This window comes from Manis pentadactyla, chromosome 7, assembly GCF_030020395.1.
Source record: "Manis pentadactyla isolate mManPen7 chromosome 7, mManPen7.hap1, whole genome shotgun sequence".
Classification (NCBI taxonomy): domain Eukaryota; kingdom Metazoa; phylum Chordata; class Mammalia; order Pholidota; family Manidae; genus Manis; species Manis pentadactyla.
In genome coordinates, this window is record NC_080025.1 from 91,145,608 (window position 1) to 91,173,308 (window position 27,701).

The window sequence follows — 27,701 nt, forward strand, 5'->3', positions numbered from 1 at the left end:
TCCCTGGCAAGTGAATATTAAGCATTTTTTCATGGGCCTATTGGTCATTTGCATATCTTCTTTAAAGCAGTATCTATTCAGATCTTTGCCTGTTTTTTAACAGGATTATTTGTCTTTTTTTTATTATTGAGCTGTAAGAATTCTTAATATGTTCTAGTTACAAGCCCCTTATCAGATATGCTTTGTAAAACAATTCTGTGGACTATTTTTTCACTGTCTTAATGGTGTGCTTTGAAGCACAGAAGTTTTTAATTTTAACTTTGTCTTTATTTTTTCTTGTGTTGCTTGAGGTTGATAGCTTTTAAACTTTTTTATTTCTATTCTATTTTCCTTAATTCATTTCTTCTATTATCTGAGCATACCTTTTTTCTTATTAAAGTATCATTGATATATAATCTTATGCTCAGGTTTCACATGAGCAACATGGCAGTTTCTAGATTCACCTTATTATCAAGTCCCCACCATATACTCCATTACAGTCACTGTCCATCAGCATAGTAAGATGCTACAGAGTCACTACTTGTCTTCTGTGCTATACTCCCTTCCCTGTGCCTCTCCCCTATATTATGTGTGCTAATCATAATGCGCCTTAATCCTCTTATCCCTCCCTTCCCACCCACCCTCCCCAGTCCCTTTCCCTTTGGTAACTGTTAGTCCATTCTTGGGTTCTGTGAGTCTGCTGCTGTTTTGTTCCTTCAGTTTTTGCTTTGTTGTTATATTTCACAAATGAGTGAAATCATTTGGTACTTGGCTTTCTCCACCTGGCTTATTTCACTGAGCATAATACCCTCTAGCCCCATCCATGTTGTTGGAAATGGTAGGATTTGTTTTCTTCTTAGGGCTGAATAATATTCCATCGTGTATATGTACCACATCTTCTTTATCCATTTATCTACTGATGGACACTTAGGTTACTTCTATTTCTTGGTTATTATAAATAGTGCTGTGATAAACATAGGGGTGCATATGTCTTTTTGAATCTGTGATCCTGTTTTCTTAGGGTAAATACCTAGTAGTAGAATTCCTGGGTCATATGGTATTTCTATTTTTAGTTTTTTGAGGAACCTCCATACTGCTTTCCACAATGGTTGAACTAATTTACATTACCACCACCAGTGTAGGAGGGTCCCTATTTCCCTGCATCCTCACCAGCATTTGTTGTTGTTTGTCTTTTCTATGTTGGCCATCCTAACTGATGTGAGGTGATATCTCATTGTGGTTTTAATTTGCATTTCTCTGATGATTAGCGATGTGGAGCATCTTTTCATGTGCCTGTTGGACATCTGAATTTCTTCTTTGGAGAAGTGTCTATTCAGATCATCCACCCATTTTTTAATTGGGTTATTTGCTTTTTGGTTGTGGAGGCACATGAGCTCTTTATATATTTTGGATGTCAACTCCTTATCAGATATGTCATTTATGAATATATTCTCCCATAATGTAGGATGCCTTTTTGTTCTACTGATGGTGTCCTTTGCTGTACAGAAGCTTTTTAGTTTGATATAGTCCCACTTGTTCATTTTTGCTTTTGTTTCCCTTGCCTGAGGAGGTATGTTCATGAAAAAGTTGCTCATGTTTATATTCAAGAGAGTTTTGCCTATATTTTCTTCTATGAGTTTTATGTTTCATGACTTACATTCAGGTATTTGATTCGAGTTTACTTTTGTATATGGAGTTAGACAGTAATCCAGTTTCATTCTCTTACATGTAGCTGTTCAGTTTTGCCAACAAGAGCTGTTGAAGAGGCTGTCTTTCCCCCATTGTATAGCCATGGCTCCTTTATCATATATTAATTGGCCATATATGTGTGGGTTTATATCCAGGCTCTCTATTCTGTTCCATTGATCTATGGGTCTGTTCTTATGCCAGTACCAAATTGTCTTAATTACTGTGGCTTTGTAGTAGAGCTTGAAGTTGGGGAGCATAATCCCCCCAGCTTTATTCTTTCTTTTCAGCATTGCTTTGGCTATTTGGGGTCTTTTGTAGTTCTGTATGAATCTCAGAACTACTTGTTCTAGTTTGTTGAAGAATGCTGTCAGTATTTTGATAGGGATTGCATTGAATCTGTAGATTGCTTTAGGCAGGATGGCCATTTTGACAATATTAATTCTTCCTACCCAAGAGCATGGGATGAATTTCCATTTATTAGTGTCCTCTTTAATTTCTTTCAAGAGTGTCTTGTAGTTTTCAGGGTATAGGTCTTTCATTTCCTTGCTTAGGTTTATTCGTAGGTATTTTATTTTTTTGATGCAATTGTGAATGAAATTGTTTTCCTGATTTTTCTTTCTGCTAGTTCATCGTTATTATATAGGAATGCAACAGGTTTCTGTGTATTAATTTTGTATCCTGCAACTTTGCTGAATTCAGATATTAGTTCTCATAGTTTTGGAGTGGATTCTTTAGGGTTTTTTATGTACAATATCATGTAATCTGCAAACAGTGACAGTTTAACTTCTGCCTTACCTATCTGGATGCCTTTTATTTCTTTGTGCTGTGAGTGTACCTTACTCTTAAGTCCAATAATAAAGGCTACAAAATTTCCTCTGAATATCACTTTCGTCACATAACACAGTTTTTGATAAAGGGTAGCTTTTGATAAATATTGTGTTTATTTCTAGACAGTAGGCAATTTCTACTTGTATTTCTTTTAACCAAGAATTATTTAGAATTTAAAACAATTTCAGGTTGTATGTTTTATTATTTGGATTGTATTCTTGTTTATTTTCAATATAGTCTACTGCAATTGATGAACTTGCTTACAATTAGCTAAAACTTCCTTTATAAAATGCCATAGTATATGGACTAATTTTTATCAATGTTCCATATAAAAAGGAGATGTACTATTTCTTTCTCCTATACATAGTCCATAGACTATTAATTAGGTTATTCAAATTTTCTATTCCCTGAATTACTTTGAAAGGTGCTGAAAGGTGCTGCTGTGGTCTTACAAATTTCTCCTTTGAATTCTTTTTTTTTTAACAAACGTCAGATCTTCTAAGCTTATAAGTAAAGGCTTAAAACTGGTATGTTTTGGGGGGATTATTAATTTAATCTATGAGAAATAGACTTCATCTTATTTTTTTTTTTTGCTTTAACCATTATTTTATCTGATATTAATTTTGCTCCTCATGTGTGGGCAAAGGGTTAACAAAATCCCTTCCCCTTCTGCATGAGAAATTGAAGTTCAGTTAACTCTCTAGCACTAGAACCGTGCTGTATAACAGAGTAGTCACAAGCTACATATAGCTAATGGCTGATACTAGGCAGCTCAGAACAGACATTACCATCATCTCAGAAAGTTATTCTGGACAGCAATTGTTATAGAAAGTTGACTCTAGGTTCATTTTACTTTCCCTAGAGGTAGAATTGCTGGATCAAAGGTACACACATTTCTAATGACATATATTCTAAAATTTTCTCCAGAATGTGATGCTAATTTATACCTAATCCACAAAAATAGTCCAATGTTTCCCACACTTCACAGAAAATGATATGATTTTGGTTTAATTTACACTTATTTGATAATTTAAGAAATTAAACCTGCATTGCTGTCTTTTGTGACCTGTCTACTTATATTTGTTTTAGAGATTTGTAAAACTTAAGCACAAATTGCTAGAAAACAACTGTTAGATTTTATATGCTGTCTATTCTCATAGGAAGTAAAGCCTTTCATTCAACTTTTTATAATTTTACCTCATCTAAACAGTTGACACGAACATTCTTGCTGGCTAATAGTGTTCCAGCTTCTTGGACAGTACCTTAAAAAAAAAAATACAAAGTAAGATTATCATTAGAAAATAAAAAAAGATATCAAGGAAACAAACTTTAAAGGCATATTAGTAACACTAAGAATAGTCAGGTTAGGTTGTTAAGAAATAAAGCATCAATCACATACTATCTATTCCACAGAGTAATTATGTAGAAGAACAGATTTATCCAAACTAAAATAGCTCCATCTTGTTTTAACTTCCACTGACCTTAGAGTATATTAAATTTTCCTTTTGGCAGTAATAAAATAAGCACAAAGCATAAATAAGACTCCTAATACTGAAACAAATCTTACAGGGTACCTAATCCAACCTGCCATCTACAGCTTAAATTGCAGTCAATTTTATAATTGTAGTTCAAAATAGAGCACATATTTATATACTTTGTCACCATTAGGCCCTGTGAATCAATGATGCTTATAAGAGAATTCATAGTTAGGAAATGTTTAGGTAACCGTATCTTTAAAGCCTGGTACTATACAAAAGAGCCCTATGGTCAGTATTCAGACTTCCGCATTGAGAGAACTCTGAAGGTAGGTCCTCTGTAAATTTGGAAATAAGCTGTAATTAGGCCATACCTGTCAGGTTTTTCCAGTCTTCTGTAAGGCACGGTGACAAAAGCAAGTAATTGCAGAAGAAAATGTTGCTATTATTCACTTTAATAAGAGTCAGCCGCACATTCTGCCAAAAAATTTTTGGTTTGACAGGGAAGAGAACAATGAAATTCAATGTTCTCAGGGACAAAGAATGAGATAAGCCTCTCCTCTAAAAGGACATAAAATAGGAGCAGGCTTCAACTGGGAGTATTTCTCTTCAAATTCAGAATTATAGTAAAAGAATGTGCTAAAATCTGCTAGTCTTCTAGAGCTAAAGGTGGAATGCAGAATAAAGATGGGCATGCTTCTCAAATAAAGATTGACGTGCTCCCTAGGCAAGTCAACTAGTTGCCCCTCACCAACCAGAGACAGATAAATGTCTCCTAGACTGACAGAGAACTAGCTCTGCTGAGAATTGTCAAATGAATGATATACAAGTCCCTTCATTATAACAGCAGCTATTTTGTAAATAGCATATTTTTCTGAACCTGCACTCCACCTAAGGGCATATGGCATCACTGGCTGAATGGCTACAGAATGAGCCTGCTAGCTTGTTCTACATGGAACCTTACCCCTATCTGTGGCTTCTCTAGAAAGACTTTCTCAAACATCTTATAGAGGAATTAAAACAGCAAAAACTCCCCCCACACCAATTTCACTTGCAGGAGGTGTTTCAGTTCAATCCTATTATCCACTGTGGAATAACTGGTTATTTTCCATATGATCAAGCGATGTTTATGCAGTAAAGCAAGAATTCTATAGGGATTGTGAGCATGTCAAAGCTTGCTACATGTTAGGAGGATGGGGATTACAATCACAAACATTTGGCTCACTTTAGAAAAGAAGCCAATAATTCTATAAAATGTTTAGCTCAGTGGCCAACAATTTAAGTTAAATCTGTCTCATCTGGGAGCAATTACAAATAAATAAATAAAAGATGAGGCATGTACACACATACCACTGAATACCAGTTAGCCTTTTGAAATGCAGGGACCAGGATGAGGATTTTTTTCTGCAACAGTTTGAGCTTCTAGCAAATGAAGACAAATTTTGGAAAATAGAAGAGCAAAATCTTGTGCCAATTTCTAATTTGACCTTCCTAATTAACAACATTAGTAGGAAACTATAGAAGGTCTGGAATATACTTTAAATATGCACCATTGATTGTGTTTTAATTATGCTTCAATAAAACTGGTTGAATAAACCTTATTGTCCAAGCCTGTCTTATAGCTCCTTTCACACACATAATGAAAGACAAGAAAATAGTGAGTACAAAACTTTCTTGTTAAGTCAGCAACAGTGATCTCAGGGATTTCAGGTACTTAAACTTAGTGGAAGAAGGTGTCAATTATTTTGAAATAATGCTTCCTCAGGGCTTAATGAAATAGATACAAGAACTTAGAAGAAAGGGTCAATCTACAAGTAATATAAACCAGCTAAATGTGCTTCAGTTTTTCAATTTTCTCTTCTTAAATATTGTGAAATGGGTGCTGTCATTAACTGCAATTTAAATGGGTATGTAGGAAACAGCTTCTTTCATATGGAACTTCTTAGCTTGCTAACAAATATACCATCCATGTAATACATGCCATGTGAATTCACTCAGAAGAAGAAAGTGTTCTAAAAGTGTCCAGAAGTAATGTGTAGTATTCTCTAGATTATAAATCCCATTTATTTATAGTCTGTTAACTTCTGGAGGCAGTGAGTGACTGGCAGAAGGGAGACACTCAAAAATTTGCTGAGTTTCTCTCAGACTGGCCAAGATGACAGTCACACGTGGCAGAAAATTTATTGTTAATGTTTCTCAGTTGAGAAATGTCCCAAAGGAAAAAAAGTTAAGAACTCCACTCACATGCTTAAAAAAAAAACACTTCTTATGATTACAAATATAAACTTTGCTTATGACTTCTACTCAATAAACCAAATTATTTCATAAATTCAATGCACACAAACCTACACAATCAAACCATTTAAAACTGAAATTAACTTGAGAGATGACAATGTTTTTACTGAAATTAAATAGCCTCTCAAAGTGAATATGTTCTGGATTGCTATGTGCTGGTTTCATTGTTGCTTGTTAGTTTAGCTTGTTTTCAGTACAGCATATTTCAAGGACTATGGCCATATAAAATCTCTGCACTTATTACCTGTGTGACATTGGGCAAGTCATCTAACTTCTCAGTTCCTCAGTTACCTTGTATGTGAAGTAGAGATTACTATATTTACCACAATAGCCCACATGAACAGTATTTTATATGTTTTACGTATACTGACTCATTTCACCCTCACAACGATGTTGTGAAGTGGATACCATTTTTCACCCAGAGAACCTGAAGCTCCGAAACCATCATGTGCACAAGGCCACATCACCAGCTAATGCCTGAGATGGGATTCCAAATCAGACCCGCATGGTTAGCCACCATCTCCTGCTGTCTCATACTGTTGTAGCTTAAAATATTTCCTAATAAAGATCAAAGGCATAAGACATGGAAAGTGCTAATCATGTCTAGCTCATAATAACATTCAATAAAGGTTTGGCTATAGTTATTTTCTCCTATCTCCCATTAGTAATGTGTGTCCCACAGACCTTCACTTGACAAGAATGTATCACATACTAAATCCATCTTCATTCTTGTCTCATCTTTTTGGGCCAGTTAAATTGGGGAAACAGTGTCTGTGCACAGATGCACGATGTGGGTATAGAAATACTAGCATTAACCACACTGTTCATATTCATTCTCTTTCATTTAATCCATAGAATAAAAACTGGTGGATAACTAATAATATATGAAGGATCCCCCTGCCACTGACCACCTGCCCATTTCAGCCAACTCACTTTATCAAACTGCTCCCTGATTTGCATTTTTGAGAGAATGTGATAGCTCTGGACTGTTTAAAAACAGAATTGCATCCTTGGTGGAATCTGAGTTGATCCTTTGTCTCCTTTTGCCAAGCACAGTACCTAGCACACAATTGGGACACACATACTTGCAGAATTGAATCCCAGAGCCACCAGAGGCAGGGAGAAATTACCCAGAAAGCGGCAGAACTGAAAGACTGCCTTGACAGGTGTGCAAGAATCATGAAGAATGAACAATAAAAACACCAACTCAGAGTCCCACAGTGCTGAGCAAAGAACACTTATCATGTCAAATACAGCTGTGACTGACTTATAATTGCTGAGTTCAGATGGGTGGGCTCAGTCGTCAGCATTTGCTGAGTCCAAATCCGATTTTTTTTCTCCTTTACATTTCAACTTTCCTTGTCAGTATGAAGAATAAATTTACCTTAACATCTGTGGGGTCCAGATCTGAGTTTGGCTATTTAGATAGAAAACTAGAAACTGGAAAGCCTTTATGCTCCAAATGACTGGACCCTCTGCCATTCGAAGGCAGACATGGCTATCTCATTCTTGAGCTTTTTCAAAGAACCATATCAACCATGCCCGCAGTCCCACGTATCCCCATCCCCGCGCCCGTGACGGTGCTGTAGAAGTTACATAGTCACGCTGATGTCACCTGCCAAGTAACGGGACTTAGCAGGGAACTCTTCTGGGACTTCCACTCAGGGACTTAGGGGAAAACATGGCCTCTGGCTGTTCCCGGGGCCTGCGTCTCCCTCCTCGCAGCCCAGAGCGGCGGAAGTGGGACACCCGGTGGGAGAGTGCAAGGGAAAACGTGAAGGGCGGTTAGAAGCTCGCAGCGGCACTAAGTGCGCCCAGGGGTGTGCAAGCCTCGTCAACCTCTAAGCTTCTCTGCGGTTCCTGCGGGGTCCAGGGGCTTCTAGAAGGAAGCCAGGAAGGCCTGGACACAGCAGCCTCAATGCAGCAACTTACAGACCTCGTTCTGTACCCTTATAAAGAACCCTTCTCCTTAGGAGCTCCCCCTACCCTCAAGAGGGGGCGGGCACAGCCAAGGGATCCACATCTTTCGGCCTCCGGAAGTCGAAACAGCACTTTGGACACCCGTCTAAGAACTTCAAACTACCAGGCCATCTGCTGCCAAGGTGGACAGTGGTCAAAATCACCTTAGTTGTTCTGAAAAATGCACATCCTGGGAAACACACATCGGGCTCCCTCATAATTCGGGGTAGGGCCTGAAAATGTGTACTTTTCAAAAAACTGAGTTAGATGAACCTCTGCAAGCTCTTCTCTTGTCCCAGCAGTACTCCCCCCTCGCCACTTCTTCGTCCCCGCAACCGGTCCCAGACCAAAGGGAGAAACGCTAATTCCCCTGTTCAAGCTCGCAAAGCCGCAGACAGGGGTCAGCTGGGCTAGGAGTGCCTGCCGGACTCCGCCACGCCCCTCGGCAAGGCTGGCAGCGCCCCGTAGCAGCCCAGCACCGTACCTTTCCCGATTACTTCCAGAAGCGCCTTTTCTTCCTGGGTCAGCTCGCCTTTCTTTATGTGAACCATTGCTCCCGCCAGCTTGAAGGTTATTGTTTCTTTGAAAGTATTAAAAAGAAAGGACGTGTCTGTGTTAAGAAGGCCAGTCGCAGTGGGGCAACTTGACACCAGGCCACTGAGCAGCCAGCTGCGTAAGCGTTCGAATTCCCCCTTCTGCAAGCTGGCGAGCAGCGGGCGAGCTCGGGCGAGCCGGGCGGCGGTCCCCGCAAGCCCAGCAGCAGTCACCGCCCCCTGCGCCTCACTGGCCGGGAGGGGAGGAGGAGCTGCAGGAGCGGCCTCGAGAAACACCCATTGGAGAGCCTGGGAAGGAAAAAACCAAATGGAGAGAAACAGAGGGCGGGGGCCTAATTCCTCTTACACTCTCCCCTGACTTATCCTGTCAGGTTCAGGTATTTAGGGACACGCAGTATTTAAATTCTCTGTATGGAAGTGCTATGTCTGGGGACGGCTGCTCGGGGCATGCAGAGCTCCCCGGCTCGCGCAACACCCCTTCACGTCCCCGGGAGTGGTGCGGCCCGGCCGGGGACGGGCTGGGAGGCGGGGCGGCGCGGGAGGCGGGGCTGCGCCGGGCTCCGTGTGTCGATGTCAATGTGTCTGTCCTTCACTCCTCCATTGTCTGCTGCCGTCGCAACCGCCGCTGCTGTCGCCGCTGCCGGAATCGCCGCAGCCTCCAGCCTCGCGCGTCGCCGCTCCCTCCTCGGACAGGTGAGACGCGACCCAGGTGGGACAGGGGGAGCCGGGAGGGCTGCAGGAACCGTGGCAGTCCCCGTGTCGTGCGGTCCACCCGGGCGGGAGCTGGCCTGGAGGAAGCATGTGCCTGCCGCGGTGGCTTCTTGCCTCGCGGCGGGGAAGCCTCTCCTCCACCTCGTTACCATCACTTTCACCGCAGATCAGTGCCCCCGAGTGAAGCCGCACCACTCGCTGCATGTGGCTGCCCGGGGACACCCCGGGACCGCGAGCGGGCGGAGGCGGGCCACGCGGTGGAAAGTGGCGGGTGCACATCGTCTCGTGCGTGGCACAGCCACTTGCGGCTCCCGGGAAGGCCGGGGCTAGGGCTCTGCGCGAAGAGTGAGTGGGCTGAGGAGGCGAGCCCCCGATTACTAGCAAGGTGAACGCCTGAGAAGAGTCTCCGAAGAATGTGGTTCTCTTTTGGCGAGACTCTAAACACCCCCATCCTCTCCCAGCACACACACACGACTTGTCATCTCTGGCCCCTGTGGAAGCTGTAGAAAAAAGCCGGATCTGATCGCCCTATGGTGCCTGTTAAGGATTTTTGGAAGCAATTTACACTTGCCCTAATACTTCGATTATTAGAGGTGGCCTGGGGGGAAGGGGAGGACGGGCCTCTTCGCTCTGCTAGAGTTCCCAGTCTCTTTGTAACTCAAATTTTGAGATTTATGGAAATAGCGAGCGGAGGGGAAGTGGGCGGAGATTAAATTGGTGTTGCTGTCTATATATAGCCTTGGATTAGCCTCTTAATCCAATCTTCATTCAACTATAATATGTAGCCCCAAGCTTCGACCATAGGCAACTAGGGGGTAAATACAAGTGTGTACCCCCCTGTGGCTGAGAAACAAGACTTGCTTGCTAATATGAAGTCAGTTCATTCCAGGGCACGCATCTGAAACATACTTACAGCATCAATGAAAGCTTCTTTGAAAATTAGTGTTTATGTTTTACTGTTATTTCTTCACAGACTAGTATTGATGTTTCTCCCAAGACCCATCTGCTGCAAAGAGAAATATTTGAATAATTATCTAGATGATTTTGTAAAGTATCCTCACCACTCTTTCTCCCCACAGTGTCCTGTATTAAATGCAATGCATTTTCCTCTGGCCTTATTATGACTTGAGGTTTTTTTTGAAGCATTTACCAACACTTCTGAAATCCTGAAAGATGTTTATCATTATTTCCTGTATGTAACAAAAATCTTCCCTAAATCCCAGCTGTTTTCTTTTATAAGGCTTCATCTTTACAGGCTGGGGTAGATTTGAGCCAGAACATCTCACATGAAAATGGTTGGAAATTATTCATCTCAATGTATAACAAAGAAACTTTTGTTTGATGATGCTTTAATAATGATGTGGCTGTACAAAACAACAAGTAGTAAGGCTTTGAGAATGACCGATCTTTTGTAATCCTCAGAATACTGTTACTGCCGCATGATTTAAAACAGTATTGTGCAGACCCACAAACCTAAGAAAATACTCATGAAGTAACCTCTCTAACATGTGATTTAACATCCTACAGCAGATGCATGGCCAGAATTGGGTACTTCATTGCCAGTATTTCCATCTCTTGTGCCAGATTGGGGCAATGGTTACTTGAAGGTCACACCTGTTTGTCTCACTGAGGTTGTCAGTTCCTCAAGGATAGCAACTTATCTATTTGCTTGGTGCCTTATGGCACCTGGTTGGTATTTAGTCCTTTTTGAATACATGACTTTAAATTTAGAGTCAATGCCATGTAAAAACGAAAAATAACATCTATCAAAAAACACAGATAAAGGTTTTTGTTAAGTTTAAATTTCTAGAAACAGGTATGAAGTGGTTAGTGTCCATCAGATGGATTACAATAGTCATTTTGTACAGTGTAAATATTTAATGTAAGAATAAGGTTAGCTAATGAGCATACCTTAGACTAGATCAAGGAACTTGTACTAAGAATGTATTCCTATCAATGAAGTTTTGTTGATAATAAAATAGCTACCACTTAATTTGGCATTTAGTCTGTGCCAGATAGCTGCCAGATGTTTTGTATAGGATTATTTTAATCGTTGTTATAGTGACCCAGGAATTAGCCAGTTTTATCTGTATAAAAGTAAGAGGACAGAAACCAAAATAGGTTAATTTGCCTACAGCCTCACTGTAAGAACGAATCAGAGCCAGAACTGGAAGCTATGTCTGTCTCTAGAACCTTTTCTTTTTTCACTCTTTCCTAAGGGGGAAATTACACATTCCTTTAACTAACAATACATTCATGTGGTTCAGCCAGCCAAAGGTACAAAAGTCTTTCTCCTACCTCTTTCTCCAGTCCCTTCTCCATGCCCTACAACCAATTTCTCTCATACCCTTCCTGAGACGTTTTATGTGTTTATAGCTTTCGTGTGTATGTCCACTATTTTTTTTTTTAACAGGAATGGGAGCATACAACCAAGACACAGGTCCACACTGTGTCATAAAATTTCTGTGATTCTTTGGTCTCTCTCTTCTGTTTCTTTCTTCACCTTTTTAAAAATAATAACTTCTGAAGTGTCCAAAATTCTTATATGTGCCCCCTCATCTCTTTTCTATGACTGCCACGTTAGACTTTTCCTGGTCTGTTGGCAATGGATTCCTAAGTAGCCTGCTTCTCTCTCACCTCACCCCATTCAGCTAATTCAAGGTTTCACCAATTCAATAAACTTTGAGCACTTATGATCTACTGTAGGATGAGGCATTGTCTCTAAAGACAGAACTGATTCACTTAAAACCTGTCAGTGGGTTTCCTCTGGCATGGAAGACTCCAACTTCTGTCCCAGCCAGCATTTCCAGTCAGCCAACCCCTCCCACACAATCGACTCTAAGGTCACCTCACTGTAGTTCCCTAACATGCCAGTAATTTCCACCCCTTTGTTCCTGCTTTTCTCTTCCTGGAATGACCTTCTTTCCCTCTTCACTGAGTCTCTCTTTCCTCCCCAGGCTGATGGACAGCTCATCGTTCAAATGCTACCTCATGTAACCTCTTTCCTCCAGTTTTCATCATGACCTCTCCCACCCTATCCAGTGAGGGGAGGACAGACACTAGTGAACAATTTATTCATGTCCCTCAGTCAGCTAGGCAGATAAGTAAAAATCTTTACACAGGAGTTGGTGGGTACAGTTACAGACACCCTCTAATTCTTTCCTATCTTCGTGAGCCCTAGTGTCCCTCCATCCCTGAATTAACATCATATCATTGCTTCTTCATCTGGATTCCATAACATTCTGTTCATAGTTATTAATCTGCTTGACCCCTTCTCCTTCTAAACTATAAATTAAGTAGGACTAATTTAGCTTTGTTTCTCAAAATTGTAACCCACTGTCTTGCACCTCATGAATGCTCAGCCCTTGCTGAGTTGAATTCAGTTAGATCTCTAAGTTATTTTAGGTGGATTTGTTTTCCCTGCTTGACTAATCCTTCCTGGCAATGTGGCACTGAGCACACACAAACATAACCAAGGGCAGAGGTCTTTGAATGTTTGCAGTCTCAAGCTTCTTGATATTCTGATGAATGCTGTCAACCAAGAAAAAATTGTTGGTATGCACATGTTACAGAGTTTGCATACTATTCCTGGATTTCCCGCATTAAAGCCCCAGACCTCCAGTTCTCTGCTTTAAAAGACTGTTGTTTCCTTTTTACTTGCAGGGGAATAGCTCATTTTTGAGTATTAAATCTTTCAGGGTAATGTTTTCCTTGACAGCTGACTTTCTTTTCTCAGACTCAGGTACATCTTTTGACTGAGTGGGTATTTGTTGATATTAAGGAATTTTATTTCCTTTTAGGTTTGAAAAATATATTTCACTTAACATTTTAAAAGATCTCTTACCTGTTACAGATAGATACTGAATTATTTAAAGAGAGAATAACATGATGTCCAAGATTTGCTTCAATATAATTCTGTGGCAGTAAGGGACAGGAACTGATTAAGAGTGTACATGAGACAAAATTGACTATGTTGTTAATGATGGAAGCTGGGTGATGAGTACATTGACTTCATTATACAGTCCTCTCTACTTTTAGCTATCTTGAAATTTTCCTTAATAAACTTTTAAAAAGAAGAATTAGGAAGTATTACAGCCTCGAAGAAATGGTTGATGTTACTTAGCGAAACATAAGAAATAATATGAATCCAAATGCGCTTTCCACACACTTGGAATTTAGTGTATGCAATTATTCATTTAAATGTTAAAACACACCAAAATCTGCAGAAGACGGTCTTGGGCACAATGTGTTTCCATAAACTGTTCACATCCCATTTTAACTTCTCCTCAAAACTGAAGGTAGGTGGCATTACTCGGCTTGTGTGACAGGTTTATGAATATCTTACTGGCAGGTAATTTTCATCCATTTAGAAATTGACAGAGTAATTTGCAGACAAGTCTGAACAAGGGCTGTAAATATATTTAGTTTAACTGAGAAAAATCAAAGATGTGAATGAAGTGGAGATACTGATTTTCTTCTCTGTCTCATAAACCAAGTCAGAAAGCATTTCCAAAAAAGAGTACCCGAACTGTGGTGAGCAATATCAGCGTTGTGGGGTAAGTATATTAATGTCAGAAAACCAGGACCAAACTCAGGACTTGTGCCTACAAGGTTCTTATTCAGGGTCAGCTTAACCAAATGCTTATTTTAACACATACTTTCTGGGTTCTTACAACTTTGTAACTGATTTTTTTAAATTATATTTTGGACTTGCTAAATATTAATGTTTCCAAAGACTATGATGGATGTTTTTTGAATCCTTTTTTAACCTATCTTCCCAGACTTTGAAGGGTTCTTTAAAAATATTTAATTAAGCTTCAAAGCCAAGTCTTCACAGTGCCCACAGACAATGTGGTCAGTTTGTATGACTGTCCAGTAACATGGAAGCACACGTTAGTATATATCCAGCTTCAACTCTGAGTTCTATTAGCTATGCTGCCATGGAATTTAAAACTCCAGGCTGGTGCTTTTTATCTGAATAAAATAAAACTGTTTCAATGATTAAAAATAGAAAGCTATTTCTGCATCAGAAAGGAAAAGGTAGCATTTGCTTTCCCAATTCATACCTTAAGCTAGAATTGGTATGTTTTTTTCCTTAGTCATTTGGTTGTCTATTGTGGGATTGTGTTAGATTGTGTCAGACAAAGCAGCCCTTAAAACTCCATTTCATCAGCCTCTGTGTTGAATTTCTTCCTGATCTGTTGATTGTGGAGTAAAACAGTCTGGTTAAATAGCCTCTTTTGACCTGGTAGGAGATGATTATGGATTGTCCCACAGCCAATCACAGCCATATCCCTGGGAGTTGAACTAGGAAAACCAAGGCTCCAGCCTCCTGATGAGGTGTATTTTCCGAGGCAATCCTCCTTTGCTTTCAGTTTCTTCATATCTAAAACCAGGGATACTCACCCAAATTACAGGGTGACTTTGAAGAACCTTGAGGATACCTGATATTACATAAAAACTACTTGTTATTTTTAGGACCAATTCTGTCTGTTTTTACAGTTAGGAAATATATGAATAACACACTTAGAAGATTACTTGATAAATCATTTCAAAGTAAAATTGTATAGACATGAGTATTTGCCATAAGCCTATCCTCCTACTTTTTGGAAGATAAAAATTATTTTTAAAGACACTCTTTCCTCAAATATGTAATTCTCATAATTATATCTCAGGATTGTTTTTAATATTAATAAGAAAGATCTTGGTATGCATCTGTTATGTTCAGTGAATCAAAAAGGACAAGACATGATCTTTGTTCTCAAGAGGCTTACACTAGCCTGCAGGAGACAGGCCAGCCTCTGAAACAATAGGGACTAATGTAATCACCCTGAAGCTCTGTCCTGCTTAGGTTAGACACAGTTGATAACCTTTGGCTTTTTCAAGTGGCTGTCTGGCTCCTGCCAATCTTTCAGCTTTAATTGAAACAATGTTGTTTCTCTTTTACCCACCCACCAGGCTTCCTGCTATGGAATGCCCTCCTCCACACATTTCTGCATATCAAATTTTACTCAAATCCTTCTCAGCTCAAGTGACTTCTTCTCCACACAGCCTCCTCTAGTTCCCAATCAGAGCAATGCAGACGAGTGTGGATTCCAGACAGGGCGGAGCCCAATGGGAAGGCTGATTGCTGGAGAAAGTGAGATTTTGAAGCATTTGGAAGGATTGGTAAATTTTGGCAGATGTGCTAGAAAAATGCAGAGCATTCAAAGGAGAAGAACCCCTAAGAAAAAAGTCTATAAAGTATTGTAATGTGTTATAGATATTTATAAAATAAATATTGGCTGTAATTTTATGGCCAACCATACTGGAGTAGAAATTATCTCATTCAAAGGCATACTTCCCTAAGTATCAACTTTTTTAAAGCACACTTTATGATATGTTCTTGCTCTCAAGTAATTTTATAAAATATAATATCACATGTTTAAAGCTAAGTTGAGAATTACAAGCCAGTGTCTTCAGAATTGGTGAAAGCAAGAAAAGTTGAAAAGAAAAAGAAACAGTGGAAGAGAAAATCATATACATGTTAGCATATTTTGCCCTTGAACATAAAATGATTTGAAGTTAGTCAAAACAGGTAGAATATAAACAGCCAAAACAGCTAGAAAACAAAATGAGTAGGAAATTCTTTGTGAAGTCTATTTTGCAAATGAAATGTATCTAAACATTTAATTCATGGAACCTGTTTATAATCTGTACCTTAAAGGAATTTTAGGACTTGTTATTCTGTCAGTTTGACTGTTTTCCAATTGGTCTGTTCTGGTTTTTTTTTTTCCTGCTACTTTTATCGATGGATGGAATTAAGGCATTGCTGAAACAGTTAAACTTGAGAAATACAACCCAGGGCTTTAATATTCAGATTAATATGAATCATTTTAACGCAGAGTCGTAATTTGCATTAGGAGTTTCTACAGCATGTTTTTTGTATCCATTAGGGGATAAAAAACACGATGCTTTAGAAAATTTTCTATTTTTTAAATATCAAATCTACCAATATTAGCAGGGTATACGCAAATACTTTTAATTCTTAGCTTGCTCTGATGTCTATATTGAGGTCATGGGTCTCTTCAGCAAGTATCTGTTGGGCAGTTAAATGCCAAATGGAATGATTTGGCCTATTCTAAATTTGGCATTTGTTGAGTAAAGGATGCCAAAAAATGTTCTGATAGTCATATTTGTAAACTATCTAAATGAAGGTTTTAGTAACTCACTGAATGAACCATTCTCTTGACAAATACCTAAGAGACAATGCTTTCATTATACTTATTTGATTTTTATTATCAGGTGTATCTTGTTATTTTTTGTAGTTTATGTCAAAAAAAATAAAATAATGTAATAACATCAGAAAGAATAATGTCCCACATTAATAATAGAGGTAGTGCAATTTGTTGGCTAACTTTAATTGTCTTAAGTTTGGAAACAATATTTTAGTAAGAAAGCAGTGATTAATCTGCGGAAGCTATAGATGAGAACTTCCAAGTAAATCTCAAGAAAACCACTGGGCAGAGGTGAGTATGGGGCATTAACTCTCAGTGCTATGGAGAATGTAGCATAAGCCAGTATGGGGTATGCCATTTTTTGATACTCTACTTCGTCTTTTGTATATTCACAGTAAGGACTTAAATGCTTTTCAAACTAACCACCACAGCTTCTTGGATTTGTGATCATTTCTCAGAAAAAAAGAGAGAAATGAACATGACATATGTTTTTCTCAGTATACAAGCTAATAGAATGAGGTTATTATAAACAGGAAGGAGAACCCCATGTTGATGGAACAGAGGAAACTGCTGCCTAGAGGGAAGGGATTTAGCACTGGTGTTTAGGAGTATGAAGATTGTGTTTTTGTTAGAGCTGAGCTTCTGCAGGAAACAATTTGATAACTGGCTCCTGTAGTACTAGAAACCTTGGTGCCATAAATTTCCTACTATTTACATGTCCCTAAGAGGTAGGATTTTTGTTAAATCCTCTTACTAAAGATAAATGTTTTTTTTTTCCTTAGTAGAACTCCATGGAGATCTATTCAACATTTTGGAGGTGACATATGCTAATTCAATTTTTCCAAGTGCTGAACTAGACTTTAAAATGAATATTTATGTTTTACTTTATCTAATTCTAAACCATAAAACTTATGAGGCAAATAATGAAAAGACTGCCTTTGAGAATCATATAAATAATTACCCAAGACACTACAACAACTGTGGTTGGCTCTTTGGAAAGTGCACTGAGTTTAGACTGATTCTGGCCCTGACTATTCATGTATGTAAGCTCCAGATGGGCAGGGATTTTTCTGCTCTGATCACTGATGTGTCACAATGTTAGAATGGCACGCATGACCTCAATCAAGCGGTGTGACATCTCAGAGCCTTATCTGAGTGTTAGATGAGGATCTGGGTTTAGGTCTATGGTTTTTGAAGTGTTCTGTGCTTCATCGATATAAATTTTAAGTTAAAAATTTTAAAACATTTTATTATGAAAACAAACACAGGTGCAACTTAAGTGTGTGATGTGATGTAATTTAACATACCAAAGGCTGTTAATTCTTAACTCACTCTCCCAGATTTCTGTGCAGGGCTTGAGGCAGACCTCCACCTGCTAGAAAGTGAGCACCTCGTTTGCAGCTTGTCTGATCAGTCCCTACCACGTCCCTATTGACTAGTGCCAGACCTGTCTTTGGTAAATGTATATGAATGGATGATTCTCGGGGTGTGTGCACCTTTTAAAAGAAGTTTACTTGAGGAAGTTTATGGCTCTGCACTGTGGTCCCTTGGTTGGATGGTTTCTGTCTTAATTCTAGTGTGTTTGGTCCACTCCTGTGAAATTGTGTCAGGGAGTACAGTCCCGTATCATCAGTGCGCTGGAGCCCTAGGCTGGGCTTTGGCATTTCTGTCCAGTTCATGCTCTCCTCATTGTGAATTAGACAGGTGTATGGTAGGGAAGTTGTTTGTGTGCAATCCTATAGCCTGCCTCTGGCAGTCAGGCTTGGGCTGGTCCCCTTCTGGGTTGGTGGGGCAGGAGTGGCTTGGTGGAGAGAACTCAAGTGAGGAAATGTTTGGATTCCTGCTTACCCCCACCTCTGAGCTTCCTAAAGGTCCAGTAGCCATGTTTTTTAAGCAGTTGCTCCGTAGCAAAGTCCTCCCACTGGTTACCAGTCTAGGGGTTTATTCTTTTTCTAAAACAGTCTATTTTCTTCTCCTTGATTAAAATGCTGAAAAGAGAGCACACTTAATCCCCCTCATGATAATAACTTTTATCTTCTAATGTCTCACTTGAACCAATAGTCATAAACATCTGATCAGAGTTTGCATCTGACACAAAATTGGCCTTAATAAATTGACTTGCTCTCTGGTATTTGACACCACTCCCTGCCTAATTTTTTTAAGACTTCTTTTTTTTTTTTTTTAGAGCAGTTTAGGATTCATAGCAAAATTAAGAGGAAGGTACAAGGATTTCCTTATACCCTTTGACCCAAGCATACAGAGCCTCCTCCATTATCATTCTCCCCCACCAGAGTAGCACAGCTGTTACAATTCATATATTGATGGTTTGTTTGATAACAGACAGTCTGTCTAACATATACTGGGTGCTCATCATAAATGTTCAAGTCATTTTCTCAATGCACACACACACACACACACACACACACACACACTTGTATGTATATTGTCATGTGTGCACAGACATTTTCTGAAAATATACATAAGAGAATGTGAAAGGATTAAATTTGTATTTCCATGTAGAGGGTCTCCACTCCATGGACATGAGATCAGAAGTAAAGGGTTGGGCAGTGAATTTTATTTTTCACTTCATACCCTTTTATACTGTGGGGTTTTTTTCCATCAGTGTAGTAGTACTTTACAGTTTTAAAGAGCCAAAAAATAGAGGCCATCATATTTTTTCTGAGCTTAAAACTACAATTTACAAATTTCAAGGAATTTTCTGTTTCCAAGAAAGGTTGCCTAAAGTGATGCATTAGAAAATAGGGTTTTTAAAAGAAAGATACTTGATTGTCATTGAATTAAGTCACGTAACTGCAACTTCTAATGCAAGAAATTTTTTAAAGTTTTATTGTGGTGTGAATAGAAAAGATGATAGAACTCAATTAAAAAAATTTTTTCTGTATGCATGCACCAAAAAAAAGGAGTGGAGGACTATAATGTATACTAAAAATGTTTTCATACCTTTATCAAGTAGTCAAGTGATATGCATTATAATATATGTGTATGTATATATATATATATATATGACAATATGTCAATGATATAAACAAACATAATGGAAACATAAAACCATATCTTGGTAGACATGAACCTGCCAAATTATAACCTTGTGAAATTATAAATTTACTCTTTGAAAACTGAATTAATCAGTAAGTGTTTTGAATTGTTTTTCTAAATGTTTAAAAAATTGTTTCAAACTACACTCATTACCTTTGGACACTATATAAAAGAACAGATTCATAAAAATATTAATCAAAAGGAGATTTGATTAACAATACCATTATTAGTTCAATTTATAGTTTTCCTTTGGTGAAGGAAAAAATTTGGTAAATTCTGTAATGTATGTTTTTAAGTAAATTACTATATAACATTTTGTATTTATGTGTTTTGCTTTGATAAATATTTTTTAAATATATAGAAAAAGCAATGGGCTCTTTTACCTACATTTTTAAAAACCTTTTCTGTTCAGGAATTATAACTTTGCCTTCAGGTATTTGTCTTGAACTAATAGAAGCTAGAACTTACCATCTTTAAAAACCTCACATCTTATTTTGTGTAGACACACATTTTTTTTTTGTTTTTGTTTTGCTGTTGACTTTATTTTTTCCATGGTGGATCTTTAATAATACTCAGTTTCATTTCATATACTTCTGAATCTCTCCTCAATAAGACTGTAGTGTAGAAGACTATTTCCATGGCAGGAATAGTACAAATGCAGGACATGGCCCAGCAGGTCATAGCTTATTTATACCAAGGGTTTTGTGTGGTCTGTGTATGCGACAAAATACAGACCCACCTCCTCTAACTTAACGGTAAAGGCACTTGTCTTAGTATTGTATACAGGACAGTCAAATACAGGAAATAAACAGTTATGTAATGTAAGCATCTTCAAATCAAGAGTTGAGTTTTGTTTTGTTTACCTGGAATATACAATCAATAAAGAAGCATTATTTCGTTCTTCACAGATGATCAAATTCTGAAGGGTTTGGAAAGTTATGGTATTTCTCTCTGTGGCAAGCTTTATTTCTAAGCAGTCCCGGGAAATACAAAATCCCCATGTTAAGGTTTCGGGGCTTTTTTGGCTCTCTTAATTGTTCTTGCCTAAGTTCATCCCTTACTCCCAGCGTTTGCCTTTGCTCTGTTTTTCTATGCATATGTATTCACTTTTATTTCTAAACCATTTGAGAGTAGGTTGCATACACTTGGCCCCTTCTTATGCCAATGTATATTTCCTAAGGATGAGATACTTCTCTTACAGAACCACAGTACAGTAATAAAATTCAGTGAACTTGGCATAGATGTATATAGACTTAGCATAGATGAATAAAATTCAGTGACCTTAGCATACTTACAGTGATATAGTAATATACAATATAGTAGTAATAGAGTATAATGCTAAGCTTATAATCCAATTTCATCAATTGTCCCAAAAATATTATGTATATGTGTGTGTGTGTGTGCGTATAACATTTTTATGCCCAGTATAGCATCTACTCCAGGATTTCATACTGCATTTAGTAATGTCCTTTTGGTTCTCCTTTAATCTGCAACAGTTCTGGGATATTCATTGTGTTTTTTTTTAAGATATTATCATTTTTGAAGCATATAGGCCAGTTGTTTTGGAGAATGTCCCTAGATATGCATTTGTTTCCTCATGATTAGATTCAGGTCATGCGTTTTTGTTTGGAATACCACATAAAAAAATATCTTGTTCTAAGTGTAAAATATCTAGAGACATGTGATGTCTTTTGTCTCTTGGTGAAGGTGTTACCTTGCTTCTCCACTGTGTAGTTACTATTTTCCTTTTTGTAAATTTATGTGACGGTACTTTGAGGCAATGTAAATATTGATTATCAAGCACGTCTACACACGCCCACATGCCCACACACACCACCATGACCATCAGGGTACACTGAACATACATTGATGATTTCTGCATGAATCAAGTTTTGGTACAGTGATTGCAAAATGGTGATTTCTAAACTCTGCTTCCTCCTTGACATATTAGTTGGCATTCTACTGAAGGGAAAACTTTCACTTCTGCCCAATTACTTCCCTTTCCCTCATGCACTAATAAATTTTCTTTCTCTGAAATCAATGTTATGATATGTGTATTCTTTATTCGATGAATTATTACTCATTGCAGCCCTTATGTTCAAAATTGTCCCAGGTTGTTCCAAGTTATTCCAGTGGAATTGTCCTGAAGGTGGTTCCTGTGCCACTTGATCTATTTTGATCCTTTTTTTAAGCACTTCTGTATTTTCTGACACAAGATGTCCAAGGATAATATTGAATTTTCCCTGCTCCAATCTTGGAATCAGCCATTTATCCAAGAAATCTTGGTTTATTTTTGTATGAAATGATATTTAGATCTTGTGGCATATTTCTCTTTATGCACTAATAATATTATATTACCTGTGACTTTGTGGATTGGTTTGAACTTAAGAAGAGGTTAAGGATTTTTATTCAAACAGGTACAGTTTTCTAATTATTAAAGTTATATATTCTTACAGAAAATACAGATGAGTAAAGTAAGAGGAATAAAATGCCCCTTGAACTCATTGCTCGTTGACCACTGTTGAACGGCAGTATATTTTACTTAGCTAAGATCATATCGTGTATATAGAATTTGTTCTTCTGCTGTTTCTACTTAGCATGGCATTGTTTTCTCCAACTCATAAAAATTAAACAATTGTATTTTTCAATCATATTGCATTTTAAAGTTCCTCTTTTTCTTGTTGTCTTATTCTCACTGCTTCAATACCCTAAAGTAGGGAAAGTTCATCTGCTGCTGCTCCGCCTCCTCTTTTCCTACCTTCTTCAAATCTTACATTGTTACCTATTTTCCATCCTCCCCCTGATTGTTAGGGAATGTAAAATTGTCAGTGTAGAAATATGTCAATTACTATCAAAGACTGTAGAAAGCATTTGTATACTAATTGCCCTTTTGATTTTAGCTTTGACAAGCTACTCAGTGATAAATTTGTTTTCACTAAAATTAACATCAGTGTTTGGCAGACAGAAAAAAAAATCATTCACAAATGTCTGCCTGGCTGTTGCTCTGGTATGTTTACACCCGTGTGCACAATTTTCAAGAGCAGGCAAGGACCATCTCTGGTTTTGCTCACCATTTTTTTACTCTTTGGTGCAAGGTTTTCCACCCTTGGCACTGTTGAAAATTTGGACCAGATAATCCTTTGTTGTGGGGGATCTCCTATGCATTGTTTCACTTAGCATTACTGGCCTCTACCTACCAGATTCCATCACTTAGCACTGGCCTCTACCTACTAGATTCCAGCAGCACCCCTTCTCTGCCCTAGTATAACAATCAAAAATGTCTCCAGACATTGCCAGAACTACCCCCAAAATGAGACCTAGTACAATCCCTTACAAGCACCCCCAATACTGATAAATTAGTAAATATATTTTAACCATAGCCAGATGGTTACTTACTGGACATTTCCTTGTTTTATGCCATCGTTTCCTCTAAATTCTCAGAATTTGTGGTTTGAAATATTATAAGTATGCAGTCATTACCACAATCCTGTTGTCTTGCAGACAAAAGTTCTAAGGGTTTTAACTTCTCTAGAATAGAGGTTTTAGGGTATTTTGCTAATAAATACCCTGAAACATTATATTTGAGGGATGTGTTTTCTAAAAGTCTGAAGTTAGTACAATGTAATGTGCGCAGTGTAAGTGGTGTCTTTCAAAGTGTTGAGAGACAAGAGAGTGACATCAGCAAGATTAGACCATCTGGAAAGTTAAATGAATGAGCCTGGTCCATTGTTAAGGGAAGGGAAGGATGTGGGAGAGTCCATCCAGAGAAAGTGGAAGCGCCCAAAGAAGGAAATGTGTATGCCCTAGGGAACTTGTAAGAGATTACATACAGTAGAGTAGAGTGAAAGTATTTTAGGAGTTAATTCATACTCTTTGAAGTTTTGTCCTCTTGAGAGTTTTTGAAAATAACTATTGAGATGAAACAAGTGACGATTATGTAATTGTCTTATTTCTATAGGTTGTACGTTGATACTTAAAATGTAATTTTTTGAATATTTCTATTTTTATTAAAAAGGAAGCGAAACGGCAGCATTCAGAAATCAGACAGGTTGGCTAAGAAGTTTAAGGTGTGAAATAGTTTTTTTAATGTTCCTATGCAAATTTTGCCTTGATGCTGTTATATATGATTTAGATGAACTTTGTTAACTCTTAGTGCTCTTTTACACAACTCCTTTGCGCTTTGGCCATTCTTTATAAGGTAGTTGCTGAGCACAATTTAAGTTTCTACTATTAATGTCCCTTGCTGGAAAATATAATTGTACAGTTTTGAGGAGAAAACTATTGTAAAGTTTCACGCTAAGAAAAATATTTTTGTTCTTTTTACTATTAAGGATAAGAATGAAGGGGATATGAATATAACAGTGATATTTTTGTGTTCAAGAAATACTTGATTTTATTTAGAACATTTTTCTTTTAAAGGTAGGCTATCTGTTACTTTAAATTTTTAATGTGTTTTACAATTATTATAAGAACTAAAACTTAATCGAATTTGCCAGAAGATATAAGATAATGAAGCTTTTAGTAGAGGCTGAATGATTTTGATTATAGAGAGGCTGTTACAAAGCCATGATAAGAATATTAAACAAGCTTATGTTATTCTGGGCAACAAATTGTACAGCATGATTATAGGCACCTATTTAGTGTATTGCTTTAGAGTCTTACTGATTTAAGCTTTTAGAGAGCAATGTAATTGTTTTTGTTTATTTTGAAAGAATGATGTCACAGTGTTAACCCCCAAATGATTCCTGATTAGCAACTTTCTGTAGAGGATTTTCTGATGTTTGTCCTTGCAGTTTTAGCTTTAGTGGAAAGGAGAATAGTTCATAATTATGGACAATTTTTACTTGCTCTTTTTATGGTGCATTATTTCACTCATTAGGAATATAGAATAAAAGGTAATTCTTGAAACCTGTAACTGAACATAAAGTACTTCATGAGAATGTTGCAGTAAAGTGGTTCAATTTCATTACAAGTTTTGTGTGCTAGAGTTATTTTATGTTTCTGAAACATAATATACTTTGGGAATGATATTGTTGCCCTATAATTTTTATTGCCTTAGAATTGAATTGAAAGTGTTTTGTTCTGTTTTTTCTTTATATTGTCTTAAGTAATACTGACTACATACAGAGTTTTTACTTTGAAGTTTAGTAATTTTCTTTCCCACTATAGGGACATGGTTTTGAATTATGGGCAAAATGCTCCTCAGAGTTACTTTGAAAAAACTTCTTTTAAAAATCATCTTCTTTGGATATATTTTCACCTTTTTATTTCACCTTTCATTTGAGTGTGTTAGGCCATAAGGAATGCGTTAGAACTGGGTTACTCAGCATGATAGCCACATTTGCTATGTCAATTTTTAAAATTTTAATTAATGGAAGTAAATTATAAGAAAAAATTTAGTTCCTCAGCCACACTAGCCACATTTCAAGGTCTCCACAGTCACATATGTTTGGTAGCTACCATATTAGTGCAGACATAGCACATTTCCACTATAGGAGACAATTCTTTTGGATACACTGTTCTGGCAAACTACAACCTAGGGACCCAGTCTAATCTACCATTTGTTTGTAAATAAAGTTTTATTGGAATACAGTCATGACCACCTGTTCACATATTGTCTGTGTCTGCTTTCAGGCTTCAACAGCAGAACTGAGTAGTTGAAAGAGAGACCATGTGATTCACAAAACCTAAAGTACTTTCTTCCTATCTCTTTATAGAAGAAGGTTGTGACCCGACCTTAGAGTGTACATATTCATAAAGTTGAGGTTGTTTGAATGGTTTTTACATATATAGCATACATTGGCAGTATAATATGTTATATAAGGCAGGTTATCACAGTTCAAAGATAAGCCAGACCAGAAGTTAAGAACAGAGTGTTAGGCCAAACCTCTGGGATTGCTAGTTGAAAATAGCCACCCCTCAAGGGACAATTAGGAGATAAGTCCTTTTCTGGCAGATTACATTCTTTCCAAAATGGAGAGAATTAAAGAATACCAGGCAAGAAAATATGCAAGATGTCAGTCTACTCAAAGTGAGCTAATGAACTGGCAGAACTACTACACAGGTACCATGAGGCCTGTCTGTGCTAGCCCATTGTCATATTTGGACCCAGAGTCTGCTTGCAAGTCACAAGTGGAATTTGCAAAGGACACAGGGCAGTTAGATGAGTAGACTGAGTTGGGGTGAAACTAATCTAGTATGTTAGACCGAAAAATCTTTCAGTTAAACCTTTAAATTTAGACTTAAATAGGAATTTATTTTTAAATGTTTATTTCACTAATCAAACATCCTAGTGTTCAATTGATAGCATATTATTTTTATGATCTTTGATCTTGTGGAATATTTAAGAAATTTATGTCTCTGGTGACATGTGAATTACTTAAATCATTTCCTTTTGCCATTTTATATACTTATTTTTCTAAATACTTCTTTTAACTATGGACTTTGTTTTTGGGGGTCATTGAGCTTATTTTGTCTGTGTGTGTTTATAGTTTTTTAATAGAAGCTAAGCCATCATAATGTATAGGTCGTACCCCAGTGAATATGTCTTTGAGGATTCTGTTCATGGTTGATTTTGTTTAATTATGTGTTTTTAGTTTATTTCAGTTTGTGATTTGTAATGCAATCTGATAAAAGTAAGCTTTTGACATTGACTGGTAGAACTGTCTGAGTTATTCTTTCTTTGTGACTTTCCCAGGTTGAAGTTAGTACAGCTTATTAGTCAAAGTGCCCTTGCTTCTCTTCCGCCAGGTCTTCAGTGAGTGCCTTATAAAGGCTGACCCTCACTGCAGCAGATTATAATGTAGCACAGAGAGCTAAATTTAGAGGGAAGCCAGGCCTCTGCTCCAAATAGTAACAGCTAGAGACTTTTGGTGAGCAGACTATCTTCATTTAGTCTTTCAACAGCAGTAGGTGAGCATTTATGTTTGTTTTAATTTTTGGTGTTTTGTAAATCAAAATCTTTCTTATGTTTACATGTTCTATTGTTTTCCACATAGGTTATATAATGCGGGAATGAAAAATAAGCCCACACAACTAGGCTATGAGGAACTAAACTTTTATCTTTTAGATCTGAAGAAAGTGTAAATAGAACTAAAGATTTTAAAAATAGAGCGATTCTCTTATAGGTAGGCTGTGTTTGGTGGTAATTCTCCATTAGCAGAGAAATAGCAACAGAATGCAAAGATGGAGTTAATTAGGGAATTCTGTGTGTTTATATTCTGAATCCTAAAGTTAAATTTCAGAGAGGGCTCACATTTTAAAAATATTTTTTATTCTGAAATAAAAACTTCTTTGGCAAACAGTACTTCCTTGCATGTTCACCGACTAGGGAAATTTCAGGCTACTTGGGCACTGTATCTCAGTATAATACCCAAACTCTTTAACAGATAATTTTATTTGCTACACACAAAAACATTTTATCTAATATTTCTTGTGTTTGGGAAGGTGTGGAAACAATAAGGAGAATAAATATGTATTCATATTCATTACATGAGCCCCAGGAAAGTGATTGCTGATCCAAAGTGAATCTGGTGAAAATGCCAACAGGAAATTTCTGAGTCAAAGAGTTCCGCAAAGGAATATAAATAATGCTTTAGAAGCTCTATTTTCAACATCTGTCAAAAAAAAGAGATTTCATTGACTAAGTTTGTGGCATTAGCTTATTGTATCAGTAAGTGCTAATATGTAGCTGCTGTCCCATACATGTATCTCGTTCAGTCATTTTGTCTCCCTGTTCTAGGCCTGCTCTGGTTTTGTTTCACCTGGCACCTTGCATTGTGGAAGTTTGGATTTTATCTCAACAAGCTCTGTGTTCCTTGAGGGCATGGAATCTGGCTTAGTCACCTTTATATCTAAAGCATGAAGCATTAAGTTCACTTTATAGGATTGAAAAAAGTCTACTTAAACCACAAATAAAAAATTCCCTTTGTGTTTGT

The 27,701-nt window shown here is 37.6% G+C and overlaps 2 protein-coding genes across 2 annotated transcripts in view; one reads left to right on the top strand and one right to left on the bottom strand.

The window, feature by feature from the left end:
- ANKMY2 (ankyrin repeat and MYND domain containing 2) overlaps positions 1-9,012 on the bottom strand; it is a 42,972-nt gene extending 33,960 nt beyond the window's left edge. Inside the window, exons 1-2 of the mRNA XM_036894457.2 lie at positions 8,710-9,012; positions 3,694-3,758 (exon numbers count right to left, since the gene is read on the bottom strand). Coding sequence (XP_036750352.2) covers positions 3,694-3,758; positions 8,710-8,776 — 132 coding nt within the window. The 5' untranslated portion in view covers positions 8,777-9,012. The remainder of the gene's footprint in view (positions 1-3,693; positions 3,759-8,709) is intronic.
- Positions 9,013-9,315: 303 nt separating this feature from the next.
- Positions 9,316-27,701, top strand: part of BZW2 (basic leucine zipper and W2 domains 2) — a 54,782-nt gene continuing 36,396 nt past the window's right edge. Inside the window, exon 1 of the mRNA XM_036894458.2 lies at positions 9,316-9,472. The gene's annotated coding sequence lies outside the window, so the exon portion shown is untranslated. The remainder of the gene's footprint in view (positions 9,473-27,701) is intronic.